General features: G+C 50.6%; 1 protein-coding gene and 1 pseudogene across 3 annotated transcripts in view; one reads left to right on the forward strand and one right to left on the reverse strand.

The window, feature by feature from the left end:
• The window catches only part of Kif6 (kinesin family member 6), a 410,513-nt gene extending 386,477 nt beyond the window's left edge, over positions 1-24,036 (forward strand). The window contains exons 20-22 of one of the 3 annotated variants that reach the window (XM_046450779.2): positions 12,420-12,509; positions 13,957-14,063; positions 20,494-24,027. In XM_046450779.2, the coding sequence (XP_046306735.1) occupies positions 12,420-12,509; positions 13,957-14,063; positions 20,494-20,510 (214 nt within the window). In that variant the 3' untranslated portion in view covers positions 20,511-24,027. Of the gene's footprint in view, positions 1-12,419; positions 12,510-13,956; positions 14,064-20,493 lie in introns of all 3 variants that reach the window. The other 2 variants (XM_058581414.1, XM_046450780.2) reach the window with 2 other exon arrangements.
• On the reverse strand, positions 9,343-9,694 carry LOC124096772 (ubiquitin-ribosomal protein eL40 fusion protein-like; annotated as a pseudogene).
• Positions 24,037-24,904: the final 868 nt, after the last annotated feature.

Here is a 24,904-nt window from a genome sequence, read left to right on the forward strand (position 1 = left end):
TGAGTTCTTTGTATGCTCTGGATATTAGGGCTCTATCTGAAGTGTGAGGAGTACAGATTTGTTCCCAGGATGTAGGCTCCCTATTTACCTCTCTTATTGTTTCTTTTGCTGAGAAAAAAACTTTTTAGTTTGAGTAAGTCCCATTTGTTGATTCTAGTTATTAACTCTTGTGCTATGGGTGTCCTATTGAGGAATTTGGAGCCCGACCCCACAGTATGTAGATCGTAGCCAACTTTTTCTTGTATCAGATGCCGTGTCTCTGATTTGATATCAAGCTCCTTGGGATTCAGTTTCATTTTGTTGCATATGGATTTCCAGTTTTCCCGGCACCATTTGTTGAAGATGCTATCCTTCCTCCATTGCATGCTTTTAGCCCCTTTATCAAATATAAGATAGTTGTAGTTTTGTGGGTTGGTTTCTGTGTCCTCTATTCTGTACCATTGGTCCACCCGCCTGTTTTGGTACCAGTACCATGCTGTTTTTGTTGCTATTGCTCTGTAGTATAGTTTGAAGTCTGGTATCGCTATACCGCCTGATTCACATTTCCTGCTTAGAGTTGTTTTTGCTATTCTGGGTCTTTTATTTTTCCATATGAATTTCATAATTGCTTTATCTATTTCTACAAGAAATGTTGTTGGGATTTTGATTGGCATTGCATTAAACCTATAGAGAACTTTTGGTAATATCGCCATTTTGATGATGTTAGTTCTGCCTATCCATGAACAGGGTATATTTTTCCATCTTCTAAGATCTTCTTCTATTTCTCTCTTTAGGGTTCTGTAGTTTTCATTGTATAAGTCTTTCACCTCTTTTGTTAGGTTGATTCCCAAGTATTTTATTTTTTTTGAGGATATTGTGAATGGAGTGGTTGTCCTCATTTCCATTTCAGAGGATTTGTCACTGATATACAGGAATGCCTTTGATTTATGTGTGTTGATTTTATATCCTGCCACTTTGCTGAATTCATTTATTAGCTCTAATAGTTTCTTTGTAGACCCTTTTGGGTCTGCTAGGTATAGAATCATGTCATCTGCAAATAGTGATAATTTAAGTTCTTCTTTTCCTATTTTGATGCCTTTAATTTCTTTCGTCTGTCTAATTGCTCTGGCCAGTGTTTCAAGAACTATGTTGAACAGAAGTGGTGAGAGAGGGCATCCCTGTCTTGTTCCAGATTTTAGAGGGAATGCCTTCAATTTTTCTCTGTTCAGAATGATGCTAGCCTGAGGCTTAGCATAGATAGCTTTTACAATATTGAGGTATGTTCCTGTTATCCCTAGTTTTTCTAGAGTTTTGAACATAAAGGGATGCTGTACTTTGTCAAATGCTTTTTCTGCATCTATCGAGATGATCATATGGTTCTTATTTTTAAGTCTATTGATGTGGTGAATAACATTTATTGATTTCTGTATATTGAACCAGCCTTGCATCCCAGGGATGAATCCTACTTGATTATGGTGCACAATTTTTTTTGATATGTTTTTGTATCCGATTCGCCAGAATTTTATTGAGGATTTTTGCATCTAGATTCATTAGAGATATTGGTCTGTAGTTTTCTTTCTTTGAAGTATCTTTGTCTGGTTTAGGAATCAGGGTGATGTTGGCCTCGTAGAATGAATTTGGAAGTTCTCCCTCTTTTTCTATTTCCTGGAATAGCTTGAAAAGTATTGGTATTAGTTCTTCTTTAAAGGTTTTGTAAAACTCTGCTGTATACCCATCCGGTCCTGGGCTTTTCTTAGTTGGTAGTCTTTTGATGGCTTCTTCTATTTCCTCAATTGATATTGGTCTGTTTATGTTGCCTATATCCTCCTGACTCAATCTGGGTAGATCATATGACTTAAGAAATTTATCGATGCCTTCACTATCTTCTATTTTATTGGAGTATAAGGATTCAAAATAATTTCTAATTATCTTCTGTATTTCTGAAGTGTCTGTTGTGATATTGCCTTTTTCATCCCGTATGCTAGGAATTTGAGTTCTCTCTCTTCTTCTCTTCGTTAGCATGGCTAAGGGTCTGTCGATCTTATTTATTTTTTCAAAGAACCAACTTTTAGTTTTGCCAATTTTTTCAATTGTTTCTTTTGTTTCAATTTCATTAATTTCAGCTCTGATTTTAATTATTTCTTGACTTCTACTTCTTTTGCTCTTGTTTTGCTCTTCTTTTACTAGGATTTTGAGATGAAGTGTGAGATCATTTATTTGTTGGTTTTTCCTTTTTTTAAGGAATGAACTCCAGGCAATGAATTTTCCCCTTAGAACTGCTTTCATTGTGTCCCGTAGATTCCGATATGTTGTGTCTGTGTTTTCATTTATCTCTAAGAATTTTTTAATTTCCTCCTTGATGTCTTCTATAACCCATTGATCATTCAGTAACCTATTGTTCATTCTCCAAGTGATGCATGATTTTTCCTTCCTTCTTTTATCATTGATTTCCAGTTTCATTCCATTATGATCAGATAAGATGCATGGTATTATCTCTACTCCTTTATAATGTCTAAGAGTTGCCCTGTGACATAATATATGATCTATTTTTGAGAAGGATCCATGTGCTGCTGAGAAAAAAGTGTAACTGCTTGATGTCAGGTGGTATATTCTATATATGCCAATTAAGTCTAGGTTATTAATTGTATTATTGAGTTCTATAGTTTCTTTATTCAATTTTTGTTTGGAAGATCTGTCCAATGGTGAGAGAGGTGTGTTGAAGTCTCCCATGATTATTGTATGGTGGTCTATTAGACTCTTGAACTTGAGAAGAGTTTGTTTGATGAACATAGCTGCACCATTGTTTGGAGCATATATATTTATGATTGTTATGTCTTGTTGGTGTATGGTTCCCTTGAGCAGTATGTAGTGTCCCTCTTTATCCCTTTTGATTAACTTTGGCTTGAAATCTATTTTATTTGATATGAGTATGGACACTCCTGCTTGTTTCCGAAGTCCATATGAGTGATATGATTTTCCCAACCTTTCACCTTCAGTCTATGTATGTCTTTTCCTATCAAGTGCGTCTCCTGTAGGCAGCATATTGTTGGATCTTTTTTTTTTTTTTTGATCCACTCTACTAGCCTGTGTCTCTTAATTGGTGAGTTTAAGCCATTAACATTTAGGGTTATTATTGAGATATGGATTGTTCTTCCAGCCATATTTGTTTATTTATGTTACTTAACATGGTTTGTTTTTCCTCTTTGATTATTTTTTCCCTTTATTGTACTACCTCCCACTGTTGGTTTTCATTGTTATTTTCCATTTCCTCTTCCTGTAATGTTTTGCCGAGGATGTTTTGAAGAGATGGTTTTCTAGCTGCAAATTCTTTTAGCTTTTGTTTATCGTGGAAGGTTTTAATTTCATCTTCCATCCTGAAGCTTAATTTTGCTGGAAACACAATTCTTGGTTGGAACCCATTTTCTTTCAGTGTTTGAAATATGTTATTCCAGGATCTTCTAGCTTTCAGAGTCTGTGTGGAAAGATCAGCTGTTATCCTGATTGGCTTACCCCTAAATGTAATCTGCTTCCTTTCTCTTGAAGCTTTTAAAATTCTCTCCTTATTCTGTATGTTGGGCATCTTCATTATAATGTGTCTAGGTGTGGATCTCTTATGATTTTGCACGTTTGGCGTCCTGTAGGCTTCTAGGATTTGGGATTCTGTCTCATTCTTCAAGTCTGGGAAGTTTTCTCGTATTATTTCGTTGAACAGATTGCTCATTCCTTTGGTTTGGAGCTCTGTACCTTCCTGTATCCCAATGACTCTTAAGTTTGGTCTCTTGATGTTATCCCATATTTCTTGGATGTTCTGCTCATGGTTTCTTTAGAGTCTTGCTGAGCTGTCTATGCTCTTTTAAAGTTGAAATACTTTGTCTTCATTGTCTGATGTTCTATCTTCTAAGTGTTCTACTCTGCTGGTAGTATTCTCAATTGAGTTTTTAAGTTGGTTTATTGCTTCCTGCATTTCTAGGATTTCTGTTTGTTTGTTTTTTATAACCTCTATCTCCCTGTATAGTTGATCTTTTGCTTCTTGGATTTGTTTATGTGATTCATTGTTGAAGTGATCTTTCATTGTCTGATTTTGCTGTCTAACGTCTTCCTTGAGACTCCAGATCATCTGAAGCATGTGTATCCTGAATTCTTTATCTGACATTCCATCTGCTGCAGCTATTACCTCTTCTAAGGTTGAGTTGACCTGCATTGCTTGTGGCCCTTTCTTTCCTTGTCTTTTCATACTGCTCGCATATCTTTCTGCTTGGTGAAACTGTTGTGTTATTGAATTTCCCCCCTATATATTCATATTGCTCTTGTATAGTTGGAAAGTCTCCCTTGCAGGGGCGGGCGGTGGCTGTGCTCCTCCTCCAATAGGGGTGATCTGTCTACCACGCTGGCGGGCCGCTGGGCCTGTTCTCCAGGTTGCAGGTCTGCCTACCTTGCCGGTGCGGGCGGCGGCTCTGCTCTGCCCCTCCTCAAATTGGGGTGACGTGTCTACCACGCCGGTGGGCCGCTGGGCCTCTTCTGCCGGTCGGTCGCAGGTCTGCCTACCTTGCAGGCGCGGGCTTCGGCTGTGCCCCTCCTCCAATTGGGGTGATCTTTCAACTAGGCCTGCTGGCCGCTGGGCCCCTTCTCCGGGACGCGCAGTCTGCCTACCTTGCGGGCGGCAGCTGGGCCCTTCCTGGTTGCAGGTCTGCCTACCTTGCAGGCGCGGGCCACGGCTCTGCTCTGCCCCTCCTCCAATTGGGGTGGTGTGTCTACCACGCCGGCGGGCCACTGGGCCTGTTCTGCCGGTCAGTCGCAGGTCTGCCTACCTTGCAGGCACGGGCGGCAGGCGGCAGCCCTGATAATGCAATTTGAATCCAATGCTCCAAACCTGGAAAGAGTCCAGTGCCTCTGCAGGACTCCAGACTGCGTGTTGCTCTCACACAGGTCATTCGGCTGCTACCTAGCCACAGCACAATGCCATCGCCCAGCTCCGCCATATCACCAGACACCCTGGCACTCGGACTTTTTTTTTTTTTAATATTTACTTTTCAGTTGTAGTTGGACACAATACCTTTATTTTATTTATTTATTTTTATGTGGTGCTGAGGATCAAACCCAGGGCCTCGCACGAGCTAGGCGAGCGCTCTATTGCTGAGCCACAACCCCAGCCCTTGCTTGGACTTTATTAAATTTTAAAATGCTGCTCTGCCAAGGGCACTTTTTAGAGGATGAAAAGAGAAGCCACGGATGAGAAGAAAATATTTGAAAAACACGTATCTGATAAAGGATTTCTATCCAAAATATATAAAGGACTCTTGAAATTTAACAATAAGAAAACAAACAACCCGAAAAAACATAAGCAGAAGATCTTAACAGCCTCTTTGCCAAAAATGATCTACAGATGGCAAATAGGTATATGACGAGGTGCTTGACATCAGGTGTCACGAGGCAGTTCACACAAAAGCAGTGAGGTGCCACTAATACAGAGGAAAAAGACCAAAATCCAAAACACTGACCACAGCGAAGCTCTTGAGGACATGGAGCAACAGGACCTCCTGTGGGAATACAAAATGACACCGTCACTCTGGAAGACAGTTCCGCAGAGTCTTGCAAAGCTAAATATAGGGTTACCATACAACCCAGCAATGGCACTCCCAGGTATTAACCCAGATGAGTCAAAAACTTACATCCAGATAAAAATCATGATTATTCAGCCATAAAAAAATGAAAATATGTCATTTGCAGGAAAACAGATGGAATTTGAGACCATTATGTTAAGCAAAATAAATCAGTCCCAGAAGGTCGAAGGTCATGTGTTTTCTCTCATATGTGGACACTAGAGAGGACAAAGGAAAAGAAAAGTGGGGGCATTTTGTGAAAATCAAAAGGGGAGATCAGTAGACTAGAGGAAAGGCCCCAGGGAGGAGGATGGAGAGGAGGGGAAGAGGGGAAATCGGGAATGATATTGGCTAAATTATATTGAAATATTTTGCACATGTACAAATATTAATAACAAATCCCACCATTATGTACAAATATAATACGCCAATAAGAAATGTGAGGAAAACCCGTGCATGCTTATTTATAGGTGCTTCATTCATAATTGTCAAAAAGTGAATGCCATCAAGTCTTCCAAAAGAAGAATGATGAGCTGAGCTACATCCAGACAAAGAGTATTATTCAGCAATAAAAAGAGTTACCAAGCCGTGAAAAGACACGGAGAGAGCTTTCATGCAAACTGCTTAGTGGAAGAAAGCCTCCTGGAAAGGCTCCCGCTAGAGGAGCCCGACCAGACGACACCTGGGAAAGGGAAATTACCGACTTGCTAGGACATCAGTGGCTGCCCCGGCCCTGGGGGGAGGGAAGAATGGACAGACAGAGGCCGGATGTTCAGGGACGCGCAACTATTCGGGAAGATAGGATATTGGTGGATCGATGGTACTTGTCAAAATCCATAGACCTATTCAGCACGAAAAGCAAACCCCTGTGTCACCTGTGCACTCTGGTTAATGCTAACTCGTCAGCCCTGGTTCACCACCTGTAACAAAGAAGCACAGCAATGCCAGAGGTTAGAGTGGTGGAAAACTCGTGGGGGCGGGCGGATAAAAAGCGGTGTTTGGGAATGCTGTAGTGTCACTCAATTTTCTATAAACCTAAAACTTCTCTTAAAAATAGTCTATTGCCAGGTGCCCTGACACACACCTTTAACCCCGGTGGCCCCAGAGGCTGAGGCAGGAGGATCTCTAGTTCAAAGCCAGCCTCAGCAACTTAGCAAAGCCCCAAACAACTCAGCAACACCCTGTCTCTAAATAAAATACAAAAAGGAGCTGGGGGTGTGGCTCAGTGATTAAGCTTCCCTGGGTTCAATCTTGGTACCAAAAAAAAATTAGTCTATTAGTTTAAAAAATGGAAAAGGCAGCGTCACTAGGCACCTGCATTGCCCGGGCGGGAGAGGCAGCCCAGCCTTGTGCCCTGTACCTGGCATCCTCTAGGTGTTCCCTTGCACCCTGTGTATCTGCCAACCTCTGTCCCCATCCAGAACTCCTCCCTAAAACCCCAGGCCTCCACAAAACACATCTGAAAGCCCAGCACAGAGGACAGAGCCCCCAGGTACTGTTGTGGCCTGTGAGGACAAGCTCCCCCACGGCCTGGAGGCTAGAGCCCCCTCTCCTAGGGCCAGGAATACCCTGTTCAGCCCATAGGAAGCCCCGGCTCTTTTTTCTGTTGCTTCACAGACAGTGAAATCAGGGTGGGCTGAGGTGTCGGGACGGTTCCAATGAGCACCCACCTGGCCCGGGGTTATAAGGTAAGAAATCGGCCGTGCCTGCCAGGAAATCCCTGCACCCTGGCTTTCCATAGTTCACCTGGGACCACCCGCAGGAGCTCTTCTGTGAGTCTCCCAGAATCCCACTCCTGGGCTCCCATGCCCTGACGGCTGGGGAGGTGCCCAGAGGATGGCTCTCAGGTGGGGCCTGGGGCCTTGTCACCTGCACTGGCTGCTGGTGCTCTGCTTGAGAACTGTGACCCTCAGCAGAGAAGTGTCCTAACCAGCGTTTCAGACACCGTGAGGGTCAGCTCCCCACAGTCCCCACCCACCACGGTAGTTTGAGTACAGGATAGTTTGAGGACAGGTGAGTGGGAAGGTCACATAGAGAGGAGAGAGGACAGTGTCCCTGCTGGAGGCTGGAGGGGGAGAAGACTTGGCTCCGTCTCTGACTCAGAAGCCACTGCCACTGGCTCAGAATGGTGGCAATAAAGAGCCCACGAAGCTCCACCCAGAGCCGAGGCGGGAAGAGACCCTGTCCTGGGGCAGCTCACTCTGAACAGCCAGCCAGGGAGAACCCCCAGCAGCTGCATCGGCCCTCCTCTTTCGGTAATGACACCCACTGTCACTTGCTGAGGCCCTCATGGCCAGGCACGGAATGACTGTGCAGTGTCAGAATTGTTCCCCATTTAATAGTTGAGAAAATCAGGCTCAGGGAGATTAAATAACTTGCTCAGGGCCACCCAGCCAATTAGCAGAGAGACCAGGACTAAAGCCAGGCCCGTCCAAGTCTCGTCACTGTCCTCACTTCTGACACCAGTTTTGTTTAGCATTAACGACTGCCCCCAGGGGCAAGCGTACAGTGTGCCTAGTAGACTTGTCACTTTCTCGTCCACATCTTGTAATATTTCACACAAACTAATATCCTGCCGGGCCAGGCCCCGGCTGGGGGCCTCACTCCTTCAAGTGTCCCCACCAGCTGATTCCCCGAAGGGGCCAGGACTTTCAAAGAGCCATCCTGTATGTCCCTAGAAGGTGGCCTTTGAAGAACTGGGAAGCCACACTCCCTGTCACTGGCTCCTCGCCATTTCAGTGAGAAACTCTGAATTCAGCTCCCTCATTTTACAAATGAAGAAACCAAGGCCCCAGAAAAGAATGGGATTCTTTTTAACTGTGTCGTTGAGACAGAGCTTCAAACTCCACATCTAGTGGCCAGACCCCTCCGTCCTTCCCGTCCTCCACCCTGCTCTCCCTGCCTGTCCCCTTCTGCTGCGCTCCTTGTCCCCTTCCTTCTCTTGCAGCCCTCCATTCACCCCCACCTTTCCTTCCCTTCTCCTTCCTTCTTCCTGAGCGTCTTGCCCTTTGGCCCGCTCCCTGTTGGCCACTCTGTACAGCTTGGCCATTCGTCCATTCTGCGTCCCCCTTTGCAGGCCGCGGTGGGGCAGGTCTAAGCACCAGCCCCAGGGCTTGGCCTCCTGGCTTCTGCCCCTCACCAGCTTCCTCCTTGCCTGCGTGGGGCCTGCTCTGCTAGCCATTCCTGGGTGTCCCCTAGGTATTCCAAGACCTCTCCTGGGCATGCTCGCAGAGAGACCCTGGACCCTGCCGTTGAGGGCCTCGGGCTTCCAAGGCGTCACCTCCGAGGAGTTTGATCACTAAGATTTTGACAAAGGGACTCTGCCACAGCAGCCCAGCCTTGGGCAAGGCAGCTCCCCACTCTGCGATTCCCTGGCCTCATCTGTAAATCGCACCAGGGTCGCTCTACATTATCCTTCCACGAGCAGATGAACATTCAGCGCCATTAAAGAGCTTCTGCAAAGAGAGCAAGAGCCCAGCGACTGTGTTCACCTGAACTCCATGGCGGCTGTTCTGTACATGCTCTTCAGGCCAGTGAGCTGGTCCTCCCGCCAGCTTCCAAAAGCCCAGCGTCCAGGTCCTGAGGGCTGACCATACTAAATGCCCTGGCAACCCAAGAAGCCTAAGTATCATCAACATTGCTTATTAATTTTTTTTTTTTACTGCTCCAATCAACGTAAGGGAAACTTTATTGAGAACCCAAGGCCATGCATGGGGCTTGGACAGGAGGCCACCCTTTGGGGAAAGGAGCCAGTGGAGGGGCTTTATTTGACCTTCTTGGGGCGGAGGTTGTTGGTGTGGCCAACTTTTACTTGCAGCAGCTGACAGCACGGGGGTGCAGGTGGGCTTAACGCTTGTGACAGATCATCTTGTCACAGCTGTACTTCTGGGCAAGTGTGCAGGGAAGGCTCAGTGATGCCACCTCGCAGGTGAAGCGCCAAGTGCAGGTGGACTTTCTGGAGGTTGTGACCTGAGAGTGCAGCTGTCCTCCAGCTGGTCAGGTGCGATGCCCTCCTTGTCTCGAATTTTGGCTTTGACATTCTTGATGGCATCACTGGGCTCAACGTCGAGGGTGATGGTCTTGCCTGTCAGGGTCTTCACAAAGATCTGCATCTCTGCATCCACTCAGGAGCCTCGTTGAAGAGAAAGAGTGGTTTATTAATTTTTATTAAGGAGATAATTCATTCTGATAGCTGATATGCTCCCTTTCCGGGAGAGAGAGCATGAGAAATGAATTCAGTGTCAAAGGCTTGCTGGACAAAGAGGGCAGAGGTCATCTGTGGCACACTCCTGAGGGTCAGAAAACTGAGCCCTGGCCCCCAGGGATACTCCAGCAGTTTAGGAGGTGGGGAGTCGCTCCCTCAGGAGCCCCAGGCCTGCACATAGTGCCATGTGTCCTCCTGCAGGACATGGCTGGCCTCTGCAGGGGGTGCTGCACGTCCCCATCTGCCTCGGTGCCATCACACCCTTCTGCCATGCCCTCATCCATTTCTCCTCCTCTTCTACCCACTCCTGACCCTCAACAATTTGACATCTGTAAACTCCCCCTGGTACAAAGACTCCACTGGAAGCCATGGAGCCCATGAGCCATTTGTGTACCAATGACTTGGTCCTGCAGACTTGCTACACTTTCTGCACTGACCTTGGCCTGCTGTAATTGAAACACCTGCAAGATGAAAAGCCCTTTCTCCTTCCCTTCACCAGGCTGGCACCAGAAACCCCTCGGAAGCCCTGGGAGTTCTCCAAAGGCAAACGTGCACAGCCTGCCACCTTGTGGCTGCCTGCAGTCCTGCAGCAGCCCTCGCCCGACACAGCACAGACCCAGCTTCTCCCAGGCGCCCCAGGGAGACTCCAGACTGCTAGGAAATGAGCACTAGAGGGAGGAGCGGGGACCGGGCTCTGATTTTCTTCCTGTTTATTTGACCCACTGTCCTGAGTCCAGAGTAAGAGCCCTGCTACTGGCTGAGGTTGGAGAGGGTGGCAGAGGAGCTGGGCAGTGTCTCCACTCACCTGTGGGACACCTGGGTCATCAGGCCTGCAGAGGCCTTGGACTGACCACGCAGGCTTGGCAAGGCCAGCTCACCTGTCTGTCCTTGGCCTGACACTCAGCCTGAGCCTCCCCAAGTGTGTCCCATGTGACTTCTTGGTCTCTTTGAGCTCTGCTATCGTCTCTACACAGGACCATCCCAGAGCAAGGAAGAGAATTCCATCTCTGGGGGCCTACAGCACAGCTTAGAGCAGGGCAGAGTAACTAGAAAAACTGGCCCTCACCTCGTCTGCACCCAGGAGGGGCCCTGATTTCCACTGTCTGCAGCCAGGAATCCAAGGCAAGCCACACACATCAGGCCACCATGTTAAAGGGGCCCAGTGCACCTGATAAGCCGTCAGATACGACTTCTCACTCCAGGAGCACAGAGTCAGCAGCTGAGGCCCCCTGGGGTGGTCACTGTGGCCAGGGGAAAGCCAGTGTGGAGCTAGCAGTCGAGAGCTCAGGCCTGGGCCTCGCAGTCATGATGAGGTCCAGATGCTACCACCTACTGGAATTTCCCTAGCTTCGCCCTACACCTCAGTTTTCTCATCTGTGAATTAGGATAATGACATCCTCCTCTTACCACTGAGAGGACTGAATGGCACGGCAATTCCCGAGCACCCTCTCAAGGCCTGGCCTGTAAGCAGTGACAGTCTTCACTGCCTGTTGTTCACCTTCTACGGCCAACACATGGTCTGCCACAACAATGAAATCAGTGTTCAACCACCCAAGACAGGATTCTTGGCACTTAGCCACGTCTATAGCAAAATCCCAGAGCTTGGGTTGGCTCATTTGGGTTTTGTTGTTGTTATTGTGGTTGTTTGGTTCTTCTTTTGGGGTTTGGGTTTTTGGTTTGGGTTTATGTGTGTGTTTGTGTGTGCATGTGGAGGGTACTGGGGATTGAGCCCAGGGATGCTCTACTACTGAGCTACACTCCCTTTTCTTTTTATTTTATTTTTTTGAGACAAAGTCTCACTGAACTGTCAAGGTTGGCCTCAAACTTGCCAGCCTCTCACCTCAGCCTCCCAAGTGGTTGAGATCATTGCTGTGCACCCCTGTGCCCAGTTCATTTGTTTTCCAATGAACGTTTGTTTTTCACAGTTCTTGAGGCAGGGAAGCCCAAGACCATGGCATTGGCAATTTTGGTGTCTGGTAAAGACCCTCACATAGGAAAAAGGGCCAGTGCTTCTGATATTTCCTTTATAAAGTCACTAACCCCATTCATGAGGGCTTTCTCTGATCTCAGAGGCCCGGCCTCCTGATCCCATCCCCCTGGGGCCGGTTCCACATAGGAACTCTATGGCACAGCAGATCTGCTCCTGCTGAGGGCCCCCTTCCTGGCTGGCCACACCTCCTCCTCGTAGTGTCCAGGGAGAGACTCAGGCAGAGTGCTCTGGCCTCTCCCTCCCTCCTCATAAGGACACTAACCCCATCTTGAGGGCCACCTTCAAACCTCACCCAAACCTAATTACCCCCCAAGGCCCCACCTTTAAACGCCATTACACTGGGGAGTGGGACCTCAACATAGGAATGTGGGAAGGACATGCAGTTCACAAAAGCTGCTGGATATAAACAACGTAAACCCTGCATTCTCTTCTTTTTTTTTTTTAAGAGAGAGGGAGAGAATTTTTTTAATATTTATTTTCTAGTTTTTGGTGGACCCAACATCTTTATTTTATTTTTATGTGGTGCTGAGGATCGAACCCAGCGCCCCGCGCAGGCTAGGCGAGCGCGTTACCACTTGAGCCACATCCCCAGCCCCTGCATTCCCTTCTTATCCCCTCTAACTTTGGCTTTTGTCGGTTTTTGCAGTGTCGTGAGTGCCAGAAAGGTCTCGCCCTCGCCCTGCCCCAGCCCGCGCAGCCCGGAGCAGAGCAGCACTGGCACCTGGCTGGAAGGCAGGTTGGTGGCCTCCCTCCCTCTCGATGCCTGTGACGGCCTCTGCAGTAAAAGTCACATTCTCTTCCCCCAAAGCCGCCCAGATGGAGCCCAGGGCTGGCCCCCGTCCTGTCCACTGGGGATCCCATGGAATCTCTCATGCTTTCTGATTCTCAAAGCTGGGGAGTTCTCTCCCAGGGCACCGGGTCCTTGTCCAGCAGAGGTGCTTCAAGTTCCTTGTGAAGAATGTACCTGAAGTCACACAGGAAAGAGGAGCCAGCCCGCGGGCAGTTCCAACCAAACCCACCAGGCCCTCTGCCAAAGCAGAGCCGGCCGCCTGGCCCCAGCCAGAAGCCTTTTGCTTGGGGACTGAACAGAGTTGCTAAGGCTCCTGGCCTGAGTGCTCTTGGTGGCCTTGACTACAGCGCCCACTCACCTGGCAGGCCTCTTCCTCTCCCAGAGCTCGCGGAACCCCACCATGGTCCCTCCCCTCCCGAACCCAGGATGGCCAGCAGCTCCTGCTACAGGGCCCCTCGCTGAGCGGCAGCTGGAATCCCCACACCCAGAACCACTCGTGATCATGGCCTTGTTAACAGCCCTCCTGGCCTTCTAAGGCAGTGGTGCCAGTGGTGGAGTGACGGGTGTCAGGCTGAGGATTGGCACAGCCAGGGGAGTGTGCTACTCTGACTTTTCTTAGAGCAATCTAGAAGTCCGAATGGAGAGAGAGGAGGGGAAGGGTGCAGACCTCCCTCCCTTTATAAGGGATTCCCTGAAAATCCCACACGAGCTTCTGCTCACGAACCTCCCTGGCCACACAGAGCTGCAAAGGATTCTGGGGAGGCTAGCTTTTTTTTGTACTTAGCTAAACATGGTTCTGTTTTTTGGGGAGACACAGGAGATTATGGATCTCAGCCTTGGGGGCAACTAGCTAGACCATGGTGGGGGAGTGTATATGTATTGGGGGGACATCCTTAAAGATGTCACATCTAAGAAGAGAGCTGGGTAAAAGGAGGTTGGTTTGGGAAAGTCCAGGATGAGGACAGGTGTGGAGGTGAGGGATGGAGACAGAGGTGGAAGGAGAGGAGATAGCGAAGGCAAAGGCCCTGAGGCTGGGTGGGGCTTCACATATTCAGTAGCAGAAAAGAGGAAGAGGGTCAGGGTGGCCCCAGGGTCGTGTGTGGGCACAGTGGGTGGGAGATCCAAACACCCGCAGGACCTGGAAGGTCACTGGATAGAGTTTGAATTTTACTCCAAAAGTCATGAGAGGAGTCTAAGCCAGGGAGTGCATGACCCAATGTGCTGATAAAAGGACAGGAGTGGCTGTGCAGAAGGTGGGAGGGAGGGAGAAGGAGGCAGGCTGTCATACGCACCTGGTGAGAGTTACTCCCCACAAATGGGAACACATTTTGGAAAATTGAATGCTGAGTCCCACCATAAGGAGTAGTAAAGTGCGACATGTCACTGTCCCCAGCATCCCTGAGAGGACAACTTCGTCCGTCCCTCTCACCGGAGACAGCCAGACGGACTCTGACATCCTGGCATTCCTCAAGGCCAGGCAGAACATTTTGCAGAAGAAATGTAAGTGCTCCCCAGGGCCCAGGGCCCACTCTGCTCACCAGCATGGGGGCGGCATGGGGAGGCTGGAGTGGACAGCCCAGTGGGAAGGCAGCAGGAAGCATCCTGGGCTGGGCCCTTCCCACGTGCTGGCCTCTGCTTCCCCCTGGAGAAGGGACGAGAATGGCCCAAACAGGCCCGAGTGCAGTAGAGCCCACTTGGCAGAGCCTCTCCCTCTCCAGGCCTTCCGCTCCGTTTGTTCCTTGTCCCTGAAGGCGGCTCTCTCTCCTGCCCAGCCTTCTCCAAACAGGAAGGGCCTGAGCGATGCGTGGTGGTTTGTGGAATCCCCGGCTGGAACTCTCGCTCTCCTCCTGGAGCGTGGTTCTTGCCAACAAGTGTGGATGTAAACACCACTTGAGGGCCCAGGCCCCAGGACACTGCATCAGTCATGGAGGAAATATGTGTGGCGTGTCAGACGACAGGAAGACAAGGAGAAGGCCCTTCCTGGCCCTTGTCACTGGCCTGCCCCCTTCCTCTCAGCAGCTGACCATCTCTATCTGCTGTGGACAGGCCACTTCTCCTGCATTCCATGCCCCAGGGACAAGGCCCAGGGCCTCCTGCTCCAGCCCTGCACTTAGTCTTAGCCTTACCCCATAATCCAAAGGCTCCTGGGCAGGCTCAGCATTGCCTTCCCATGCCAAAGGAGCCCCGCCTTGACAGTGTGTGTGTTACTGTACCAAAATACCTGGGACTGGGAAACTTAATAAAGAAAAGAGATGCATTCTACTTACAGTTACAGGACATGGCACTCGCATCAGCTCAGCTGTGGGGAAGACCTCATGGTGGACGGGAGTGACAGGGAGGGCCCACACACAAGGCCCAGAGCCAGAGTGACTCAGGAGTCAGGTTTGTCTATAGCAACTCGTCTCAAGAACTAGCTCGAGGCCCCCAGAACTGCCTTACTCCCTGCTGAGGGCACACCCAGGACCTACGGGCCTCCCCCGAGGCCCCACTCCCAGCATGGCCACGCTGAGAGCAGGCCTCCAACACATGGACCTGTGCAGACTCAAACCACAGCAGCGGGACAGGAAAGGCTTGGCTCTCGTGGCTCACACCTGCTCAGAGGCCGCCTCAGCTGCTGCACTGCTCTCTCTGGTTTGCACATGTCACAGCACCACAGCCCAGGTCGGCCTTTGCCATCCTCTCCAGGAGCAAGCGGGCACCCTCACTGGGCACCAGCCTGCTTCCTGTGCTGCCTTTGCCACCAGGAAGAGCGGCACTGGCACCTCATCAGGTCTTTTCTGAGGCCTGTGATAGCCCAACACTGCCACCAACTTGCTGTGACATCTTCACCTTCTCTCATCCCCAGCTTCCTTGTCTAAAAAAGAGAAGAAAATCATACTTGGTGATCTCAAAGGCCCCATCGGTGCCTAAAATACTGTGATGATATATGTCGGGCACTGAACAACAGTGAGCAGCCAGCCGGTCAACAAACACTACTTATTAGGCACCTCCTGTATGCCAGGTTCTACTGCTAGTGCTGGGACGACACCAGGAAAAGTCGAGTCCCGCCCTGGAGAACTGACATTGTGGGGGTGCAGGAGATAAGCAATGAGCGCGTCAACAGACAGAGGAGGTGATGTGAGACAGTGTCGTGGACAGCAGCTCAGAAGACTGTAGGTGGGAAGGCCTCTCAGGAGAAGAGAACCCTAAACTCGTGGCTGAATAATGAGGACAGCAGCCATGTGACATTCTGGAGCCGCAGTCCAAGCAGAAGGGCAGAAGGTGGAAAGCCTGGGAGGGAAGGAGGCGTGAGGGCTGGAGGGCAGGAGCCGCGCAGGGCCATGTTATCCAGGTACGCGGGAGCCCCCTGGGGGGGTTGTGACCATGGGAGTGACGGGATCTGAGAGACGCCTGAGAAAGCTTGCCCTGGCCACCATGCAGACCAGGAGTCGACCCGCTACAGGCGACGACTGTAAAGGTGCAGGCAAGGGGCGAGAGCCACCAGGAGACTGGACACGAGATGGAAGGGGAAACGGAAGTCAGGCATCTCCTGCACTTTCCATCTGCGCAGCTAAGAGGATGGTGGAGCCATTTATTGGAACGTGAGAGGCGAGGAGATGTCAGAGGGAAGGGCGGGAGCCTTACCGAATTCCGGTGGGCTACCACTGACATCCCAGAGGAGACGTGGAGGAGGCCGCAGAGCACGAGGCGCTCAAGAGAGAACCAAGGCTAGAAGAAGAAATAGGAAGCCATCATGCCTGGAAGTGCTTAGAGCAGGAGGCGGGCTGGGGTCTCCTCTGAGGAGTGCACAGAGCTGTTCCCATTGCTAGGGAACTGCCTGGGGAGCCCCAACCCTGCAAGGTGGGGAGGAAGCTGAGACCCCAAGAAGGCACCTCCAGGGTCGGAGCAGGGACAGCAGGCGAGAGGTGTGTGGCCTCAGGAGGTCTGCAGAAGAAGGGCTTCCAAGGAGAGATGCTTATAGTGTCCACTGTGCTGAGAGGTTGAGGGAGGAAGGGCAGGTGTTGACCACTGGCTCTTTGGAATGTCACAGACAGTAGTTGTGGGACCTGGGTGTGGTGAGGAAAGAATGGAGGGGAGGAAGCTGAGGCAGTGAGCAGAGGCAACCCCCCAGGGAGGCCAGCTGAGCGGAGGACAGAGGGGTAAGGCTGGAGCTAAGGGAGGCAGGAGGCCAGGGGTGGGTCTTGCTCACTGTAAGTGGCGACTAGGAAGACATGTCAAGGAGTGGCCAGTGGGGAGAGGAGCGGGTGCTGTGGGGAACAGGGGAGACTTGCTGGAGAAACTTCCTTGAGAAAGTCAGCAGAAGCGGTCTCCGGGTCATCAGGAGGAAGGGGCCGCCATTGGATTCCCCTTGGTCCCAGACTCCAGAGGTCAACCTCCATCCCTCCCCGCAAGAGGCCTGCAAGTGAGCAGTCAAGTTCACATCAGGGAGATGTAATCCAGCTCTCTTAGAGGAACAGGTGCAAACCCAAGGTCTCTGTCAGGATGGCGTCTTCCTGGGGCACTGACCCTGACAGTGCAGACACTGCAGCCGGGGGCACATTCATCAGAACCTCGATGGCGAATTGACATTTGTGGTCTTTCAAGTTACCTGATCTCATCTGATGCTCGCCACACTCCTACGCGGCATCCAGAGCCCAGATACCTTCCCCCTTTGACCACAGGAGACAAAGACATTTCGAAGTCAAAGAACCTGCCCAAGCAACCCAGCTAGTGCCTGGCAGAGGCAGGGTAGCCCAGGCTGCTGCTCTCTGCACTGCGCTATGGGGCCTCAAAAAGTCACCGCCACCAAGATGTGCCACTCTGCTACAGGGAGTTGACCTCTTGTCCTCAAGAAGAGGGACCAGGATGGGTGCAGGGGTGACTGTGCCTCCAGCCACCCTGTAGCCGGGAAGTAATTCATCCAAACAAACAAAAATCCCAGGATCCAATTTTCAGTCTTAAAAGGAAAAAAATATACAATGATTCTGGTTTCTAAGTGACAAAGGGAGATGAGGGGGTGATGAGGAGCCCCTTGCCCGCAGTCAGGACGAAGGCCAGCAGGTGGCCCAGGGCCCACCGCCCAGCGCTGCACAGGCGGCCCACTTATCAGGCCACCCTGCCAGGCAACACGGAGCCCAGGAGGCACCACAGCCAAAGCAAACACTCCCCTGCCCTGGGCCCCACTCTTAATTTAGCGTGCAGCACTGTCATGGCTTCTTCAGCCGTGCTCATTACCGGGAATTTGTGACTGTGGGCTGGGAGCAGGAGCCCAGAGAGGGCGATTTAACACGAGCCCCTCCGCTCACAGGCTTCACCAGCCGCGGGATGAATAGACTTGATTTAGGATTCGGGGAAACGCTGCAGAGCACTTTAAATCCCTGCCAGGGGCACGTGAGGACAGGTATATGTCCCCCACAAGGGGCGTTAGTCATCCAGAGTCAAATCTGCCGCTTCCAACTGCCAAGGATGGTTTTTACGTCTGAGGAAATGAGATTAACCCCTTCCTAGAGCCCCCTTAATTCCTGAGTGTGGACATATTTCCACCCAGAAAGGAACCATGTGGTGACCAGATAACCTCAAGCCCCTCTTCTCCCAAGGTGGCAGGAGGAGGCCTGCCAGGGGTCTCCAAGTCCTCGGGGAAAACTTCAGCTCTTGCCTGTGTCCAGGAGTCTTGGGGAGTGAAAGAGCAGGGGGCAGGGAGGAAGGAACCTCAATTCAAACCTCTCTACCCTGTGTGGCCTTGGGCAGTCCCCACCCCTCAGTGTCTGTCACATACAGACTCTACCTTGCCCGGTGGGAGCCCCTCCAGAGATAATGCCCACATCAGTCTCCCAGGAACCGCCAAGCTCCGGAGAGTTCGCAGGGACCAGGCCTCTCTGTGAGGACCGGTCCCACACCCAAGAGTGTGACTTTTTTTTAATGGTGTGTCTGTGGCAGTGCCCTTCTGGGAACACGCAGTAAATCCAAATCCCAATACAAAATGAGAGCTCTGTCACTTGATCTCAGGGAGCAAATGAAAGGAATGGCTTGCTGTCTGTGCTCATGAGGAGCTGTGTCCTGGGGTGCCACATGCTCCCAGCCCTGTTCTGTAGCACTCCTTCCCCACCCCAGTCCCTGCTGCAAGTGCCCGTGGAGGTCGGGGACTGTCCTAGGTGGGGACCGGCTCAGACTCCTGGTTAACTAATCCTGGCCCCGTGCTCGTCAGTGCGCAGGGAAAACATCAGGCCTCAGGCCTGATCGGTCACTACATGCCCCGTGGTGCCTAGTTCTGCCCCCACCAGTCCTTGGACTAGAGACAAAAGCAGTGGGTTTCCACCCTGGCTGGGCATCAAACTCACCGGGGCCCACCCCTAGAGATCCTGAAACAGTGAGGAGGTGTGTGGCCTGGGCATCAGGATTACCAAGGCTGCCCAGAAGTCCCCATGGTGCAGCAGAGCCAAGAGCCACAAGTCCAGAGTGACTGGGTCCACCACCTTCCTCCGCTCTGCCTGCCTACTCTCCCTTCCCATTCTAGGATCCCATTAGGACAGGTCAGATGCCTTAAAAATGAGGCCAGCTGGGCCTTGCACACAGCATTGGACCTGCAGGACCAGGACTTGTGGCCTTAGTGTTCTCATCCTCTTCCTTCCATACCTCCCATGAGCAGCGGGCCACTGAGAATCTGTCTTCTCCAGTATCAGGCAGTCCAAGCCCATACTCTGCCCACTGCCAGGACCCCTGGCCACACCTGGAAGCTGCGTCTGCCTGCTCACCTGTTTCCCGACAGGCCTCACCCCTCAACCTCCCTAACCTCCAATTGTGTAAAAAGCATTCTATTCATTTCTTCACCTAAGGAGCCCATAAATTCCCCGTTGCTCTTATCGTATTAGCCAAACTTTAAGCAGATAAGCTGCCTATAACTCACACTTTATGTGACAGTAAATCTAAGGATTTTGTTAAAGTACAGATTCTGATCCTGTAAGTCTGGGATGGAGCCCCAGACCACATCCCTTAACAAGCTCCACAGGGATCCCAGTGCCTGTGGTCCATGGACCACGCTTTGAGAAGCAAAGAGCCAAGCTAGCTTCCTTGCTTTGTCCAGGAATCCTCTGCTCTGGCCATCAGGACGTGAGGAATGTGAGGCCAGAAGAACTGAGGTGACTTACCCAAAGTCATAACACACATTGGGGACCATCCTGGCTGGAGCTCAGGACCTACAGTTCCCAATCCAGTAAGCCTTCTCCGTAACCAGCTACAGGAGGTGGCAGGACGAGGGTCACATGGCCAGGAGGCACCATCTTGAAATAACGTAATATCTTCAGCAAAAAGCAAGGAGGGACTCTCTCGGGGACTGAGAAGGGCATCAGTGAGAACCATGAAGTTGGGAAAGTTAATGTGGGTGTGTTAATGGTTTGGATATGAGGGGTCCCTCAAAAGCGCCTGAGTTAATGCAGGAGTATTCAGAGGTAAAATGGTTACATTATGAATGTCACCTCCAGCTGTCACCTAGTCAGTCCCTCCTAATTTGAATGGACTAATTGGGTGGTAACTGTGGGCAGGTGGGGCATGGCTAGAGGAGGTGGGGCCGTATGGGCTGCCCTGGAAGAGAGCCACTGCCCCGCGGCCCTTCCCCCCTCTCTCAGCTTCCTGGTGGCCATGAGCTGGCAGCTTTCCTCTGCTGGCCCTGGCCCCTGAGGGGCTGCCTCACCTTGTCCCAGAGCAATGAGTTGACCCAGCACAGACTGAGCCTCTGCAGCCATGAGCCAAAAATAAACCTTTCCTCCTCTAAGTTGTCCTTGTCAGGTATTTTGGTCACAGTGACGAAAAGCAGCCCAACACGGAGTTCCAGCTCGGAGATGAAGTTCTGTGAGGCAGGACACAGCCCCCGGGGGAGTGGCCCACAGTCCTCCCCCCCCCCTTCATTGCTGTGCCTCAGGCACAGCCTAACCTAGAGCATCCTGTCTCCTTCCAGGTCTGGGAAGCAACTGATTTTCTGAGGAGAGTCCAGCCATGTGCTGCCTCAAGAATGAAGTGCAGACAGAGTCACGGCCTCTTGCTTGTGGCTGGGAGCAGCTGATGAACTTGAACCCAGCGGAGGGGAGCTGTGTTTCTTTAGGGATGCTGTTCTGGGGGCGGTCAGAGACGCTGGGCCAGGGCTGCAGGTGACATCCTTCCTGTGGTTGCTGGAGCGGCCGGCAGAGCCAGGTAATGCCGGGAGCTGCTGGCAGGATGAGGCTTCAGATCACTCTCAGTGACGTCACGCGTAGATAACGACAAACCTTTGAGATTATGAGATCATAACGTAGTGGCAAGGGAAGCCCACCGTGGTATGATGTGGGGGATAATAATTAGTTCATTTTAGCTTTTACCAGCCCACTGGCCTGGCCTGTCCCCTAATTTAGAAGCCCAGGAGTGGCTACGGGCAATCCAGGCAGGACTTGGGAGCCCCAGGCAAGGCAGTGCATGGCAGAGCACCTTGATGGCCTCTCTATCTGAGTGGACAGCTCTCAAGATCTGAGAGAGGGCAGCTCGGGCACCACAGGACTCAGCCTCCACCCAGCCACTTGGGGCTTTGCAGGATTTGAGCCAAACTCCCTGTTCACACAGGGAAAGCATGGCTGCCAGGGTCTTGTCTCAGTGAACTGCCCAGCACTCCAGGCACTGGCATACCCGTGGATGGGGCCAGCCCGCAGGAGACTTGGGAGGACTACAGCCTACATCCGGGCTGCAACCTAGCTCCAGCTGGAGGGTGGCAGGGGAGTGGAGAGTGGGTGGGGGGTGGCCCTGGAAAGGAGGCTACCTGAATAAAAGTGCCTGTCCCGTGCTCCTAGAGTCTGTGCTGTTAAGTAGAGGATCTGGTGACCCTGGAGGGAGAGCAGAGAGATAATACGTATAATTGGTTTGCTTGGGTTTTTCTGTCTTTTAGAACTGGGTAAAAAGAGTCATGTGGGAGGAGAGGGATGTGTTCCATCTCAAAGCCAGCCAGGCCTGCAGAGCTGCTCTAGGTCACGCCCTGGCTCACACCATTAGAAAGCTGAAGCAAAGGGAGACACGTCTTGCTGCTCCACAGCCAGCTAGTGGCCAGAGCCCCCCCCTCACCACCCCACCCAGAGGGACCCCCATCCCCTTACTGTTTCATTTTCTTCATCACCAACAGACATATTCTCCTTCTTTTCTCGCCTATTTTTAAATGGCCTGCCACCCGCTAGTACTGAAAGCCCCAGGACCACAGGGACCTGTTCCTCTTGCTCCTTGCTGTGTCCCAGCACAGAATTGGTGCTCAATAAATAGTCCCTCCGTTCACAGAACCAGAATGCAGCTTGCTCTCAGGTCCCTGTACTTCCCTCTGGCTCAGTGAGGGAGTCCCAATGTGGTGAGGATCACCTCCTGGTCCTCGTGATTCTAGGACACACAGTAAGTCCTCAGTAAAGTCTGTAGAACCAGGGGAGGACCAGAGCCCTGATGACCTGATTCTAGAAGGTTCTCCGAGAGCCCATGGTGCACACATATTGATGTGCATGCGCACACACACACACACACACACACACACACTCAGGAGTCCTGAAGATGGTATGGAACCTGCCAGCACACTCTCTGGAAACAGCACCAGTGTTCCTGGCACGCCTTGAGCTGGCTAGAGTCTGTTGACTTTAGCTCTCCCGCTGAGACGTTATCTCCTGGATCCAAAGGCTTTATTGACAGAGATGTGTGGTGCGGCCCCATGCAGGGTGTGAACCAGCCTCCTGGAACAGTCACTATGGGCAGGGAGGAAATGGAGAAGAGAGAAAAACACACAGGTAATCTGGGGCCACTGGATCTTGCTGATCTAGTCATCTGCAAAGCATGCATGGGAACTGGTGAGGAAGCTCCCCACTCCAAAAGGCCTGTCCCTGGTCCCTGTTCCTCCCAGGGGAAGCTGAGCCTGGGGGAGGTGTATGGTAGTCCAGCATGCATCTGCACCCAAGGATGCAGCTGGCCTCTGTGATGGGAGGAACAGGCGAATGCTGAGGTAGGGTGCTCCCACAGTCCACTGGGCTCAGGGGCACCAGGAATAATAAGAAGTCTCTGAGTTCACTCAGGGCAAAATGAAGAGTGTTTCAAAATGTTTCTGGAAAGCAGCCGGGTGGGTGACTCCAGCCCTGTCCTAGCCAGAATTCCCTTGGCTCTATGTTCCCTGGACAGGACGTGGGGGTGGGGGTGCTGGTGAGCTTCCTCAGCTCTAGCCAACAGGGACTTTTAAAAAGCAGATAGAGAAACTGGTACCCTGAACAACGAGTCTTCATTCTTCACCAGCTAGAATAGAATTGGCATCCAAAGCTTTGTCGGGGCCTCGTGTGTTGGAGTATACTTCTCTGCCTTTTAAATTTTGGCCCTGTGTACATAACGTGTATTTAGGATGACATAAGCAGAAGCTTGAAACAGCTTGCAGGGTTAGGCTGTGATTTCTTTCATTCTTGCGATATCTTGAGATGAACAGATCTTGGATAGCTGCCGCTCTTTCAACCTGGACCTTGGAACATACAGAGAAGAAATCTGAGCTGTCTCCAGACTGGAACAGAGCTTCCCAGTGAAGCCCAGTCCAGATCAGCTGAATCACAGCTGACCCAAAGACCTACTGACTTACAAGAATAAATGCTTCTTGGCATAAGCCACTGAGACTTGGGTTGGTTTGTTACCAAGCCTTAATTCTAACAATAGCCGACTGATACCAATATTTAAACCCCAAAACAGTGCATGACTAGAAAGAATGTCTTACTACAAAGAAATCCTCACTACAGAGAAACGCTCAATATCTCTTTTTATATTTATTTTTTAGTTGTATTTGAACACAATACCTTTATTCTATTTATTTTTATGTGGTGCTAAGGATGGAGCCCAGGACCTCTCACGTGCTAGACAAGTGCTCTACCACTGAGCCACACCCCAGTCCATCAATCTATTCTTGCTGCCTGTTGAAAGGCATCTTAGAGTTGGTCGTATATGAAAACAGGTCTACCACTTGCAAACATGACGGAGCAGCAGGGACCTGATTTACTCTCCTGCTTTAAATGACTAAAAGCTGCAGGACACACACAGAACAATGGTTCTTAGACACTGGATAGTAGGAAGTACACGACTTTGACCCCAAGAGAAGGGAAGCAAATGACATGAGCCCTAAGATGGTCCCAACAAACTGCCTACAGACTGCGCTCCAAAGGGGAAAGCTAGGAAAAGCCCAGGGGTTTGCTTGACTCAAAGAAATGGAACTAGGAGTCCAGGGAGACTGGAGTAGCCTCAATTTGCAAGTACTCAGAGGCGAAGAAGAAAAAGAGAGAGCACATGCTCTGGAGACCATCAGAGGGTCACTCTTGGGTCCCCAACTAACTACAGATCTATATATGCATGTGAGGAAGTCATCCAGGGAGGGGAAAAAAAACACGAGAAAGGAGCAGGCAGAATAATTTCCAGAATTAACAAGGGTCTAGGAATAGTTCATGTTCCTAATAGCCAGGGTGGAGAAACCTCTCGAGAGTTAATGAACAGGGACACAGAAGTATATTGCCTTGGAAGTGGAACCAAATAAGCCATAGACAGAATATGACTCTGGTCACCTAACGAAACCTGAAAAGGGTCACATTGTTTCCAGAAATGTTCTAAGTAACTTCACTGAGCCCCCAAACAATGCTCAAAATATTTAAAGTTGTTTTGGGGTTTTTTTGGGTTTTTTTGTTTTTAACACAGCATCCAACAATGTAGAAGTTGTCACATGTCTGGAGTCGAGCAAAAATTACTAGACATGCATAGATGCAAGAAAACATGGCCTTTATTGAAGATTAAAAATGATCAGTAGAAAAAGAAACAGACCCCAGGAAAGACACGGACGCTAGAATAAGTGGAAAGGAACATTTTACAGTGCAATGGATACATGTGGACACACAGGCAGAGGGAGGCCCCTCGCAGGTCCTTATATGGCTCTTTCATCCAGTCATCCCTTGAACAAGGATGAACCGCCACCATGCTAAGTTCTGAGGAGTCAGAGGTGACCAAGACAAGAGAATGTGCCAGCCTTCACCTTCTAACCAGGGAGATGGGCATAAATAAACAAGAGAATCTGAGTGAAGGAGGAGGCAGGGTGGGACGAGATGGGCCTAGGCCTGCTGTCAGCAGGTAAGAACGTGAGAGCGGGGACCGGGCATGGGAAGGCAGGCAGAGGAGGAAGCCCTAGGACTAGGGTTAGGTGTTCTGTGACGTGAGAAGCACGGGACACGAGGCATGGCAAAGGGGATCTGTGGGGACTTGGGCCACATGAGAATGTGGAGTGAGAGAGGTTCCGTGTGTCCGGGGCTGTCAGGGCCCTGAGGCATGGTAGTGCAGAGAGGCTGGCTGTGGATGGTGGGAGCAGA

Source organism: Marmota monax, unplaced genomic scaffold, assembly GCF_021218885.2.
Source record: "Marmota monax isolate L192 unplaced genomic scaffold, Marmota_monax_Labrador192_F-V1.1 WCK01_AAM20220418_F8-fsc00127, whole genome shotgun sequence".
In the NCBI taxonomy this organism is placed as follows: domain Eukaryota; kingdom Metazoa; phylum Chordata; class Mammalia; order Rodentia; family Sciuridae; genus Marmota; species Marmota monax.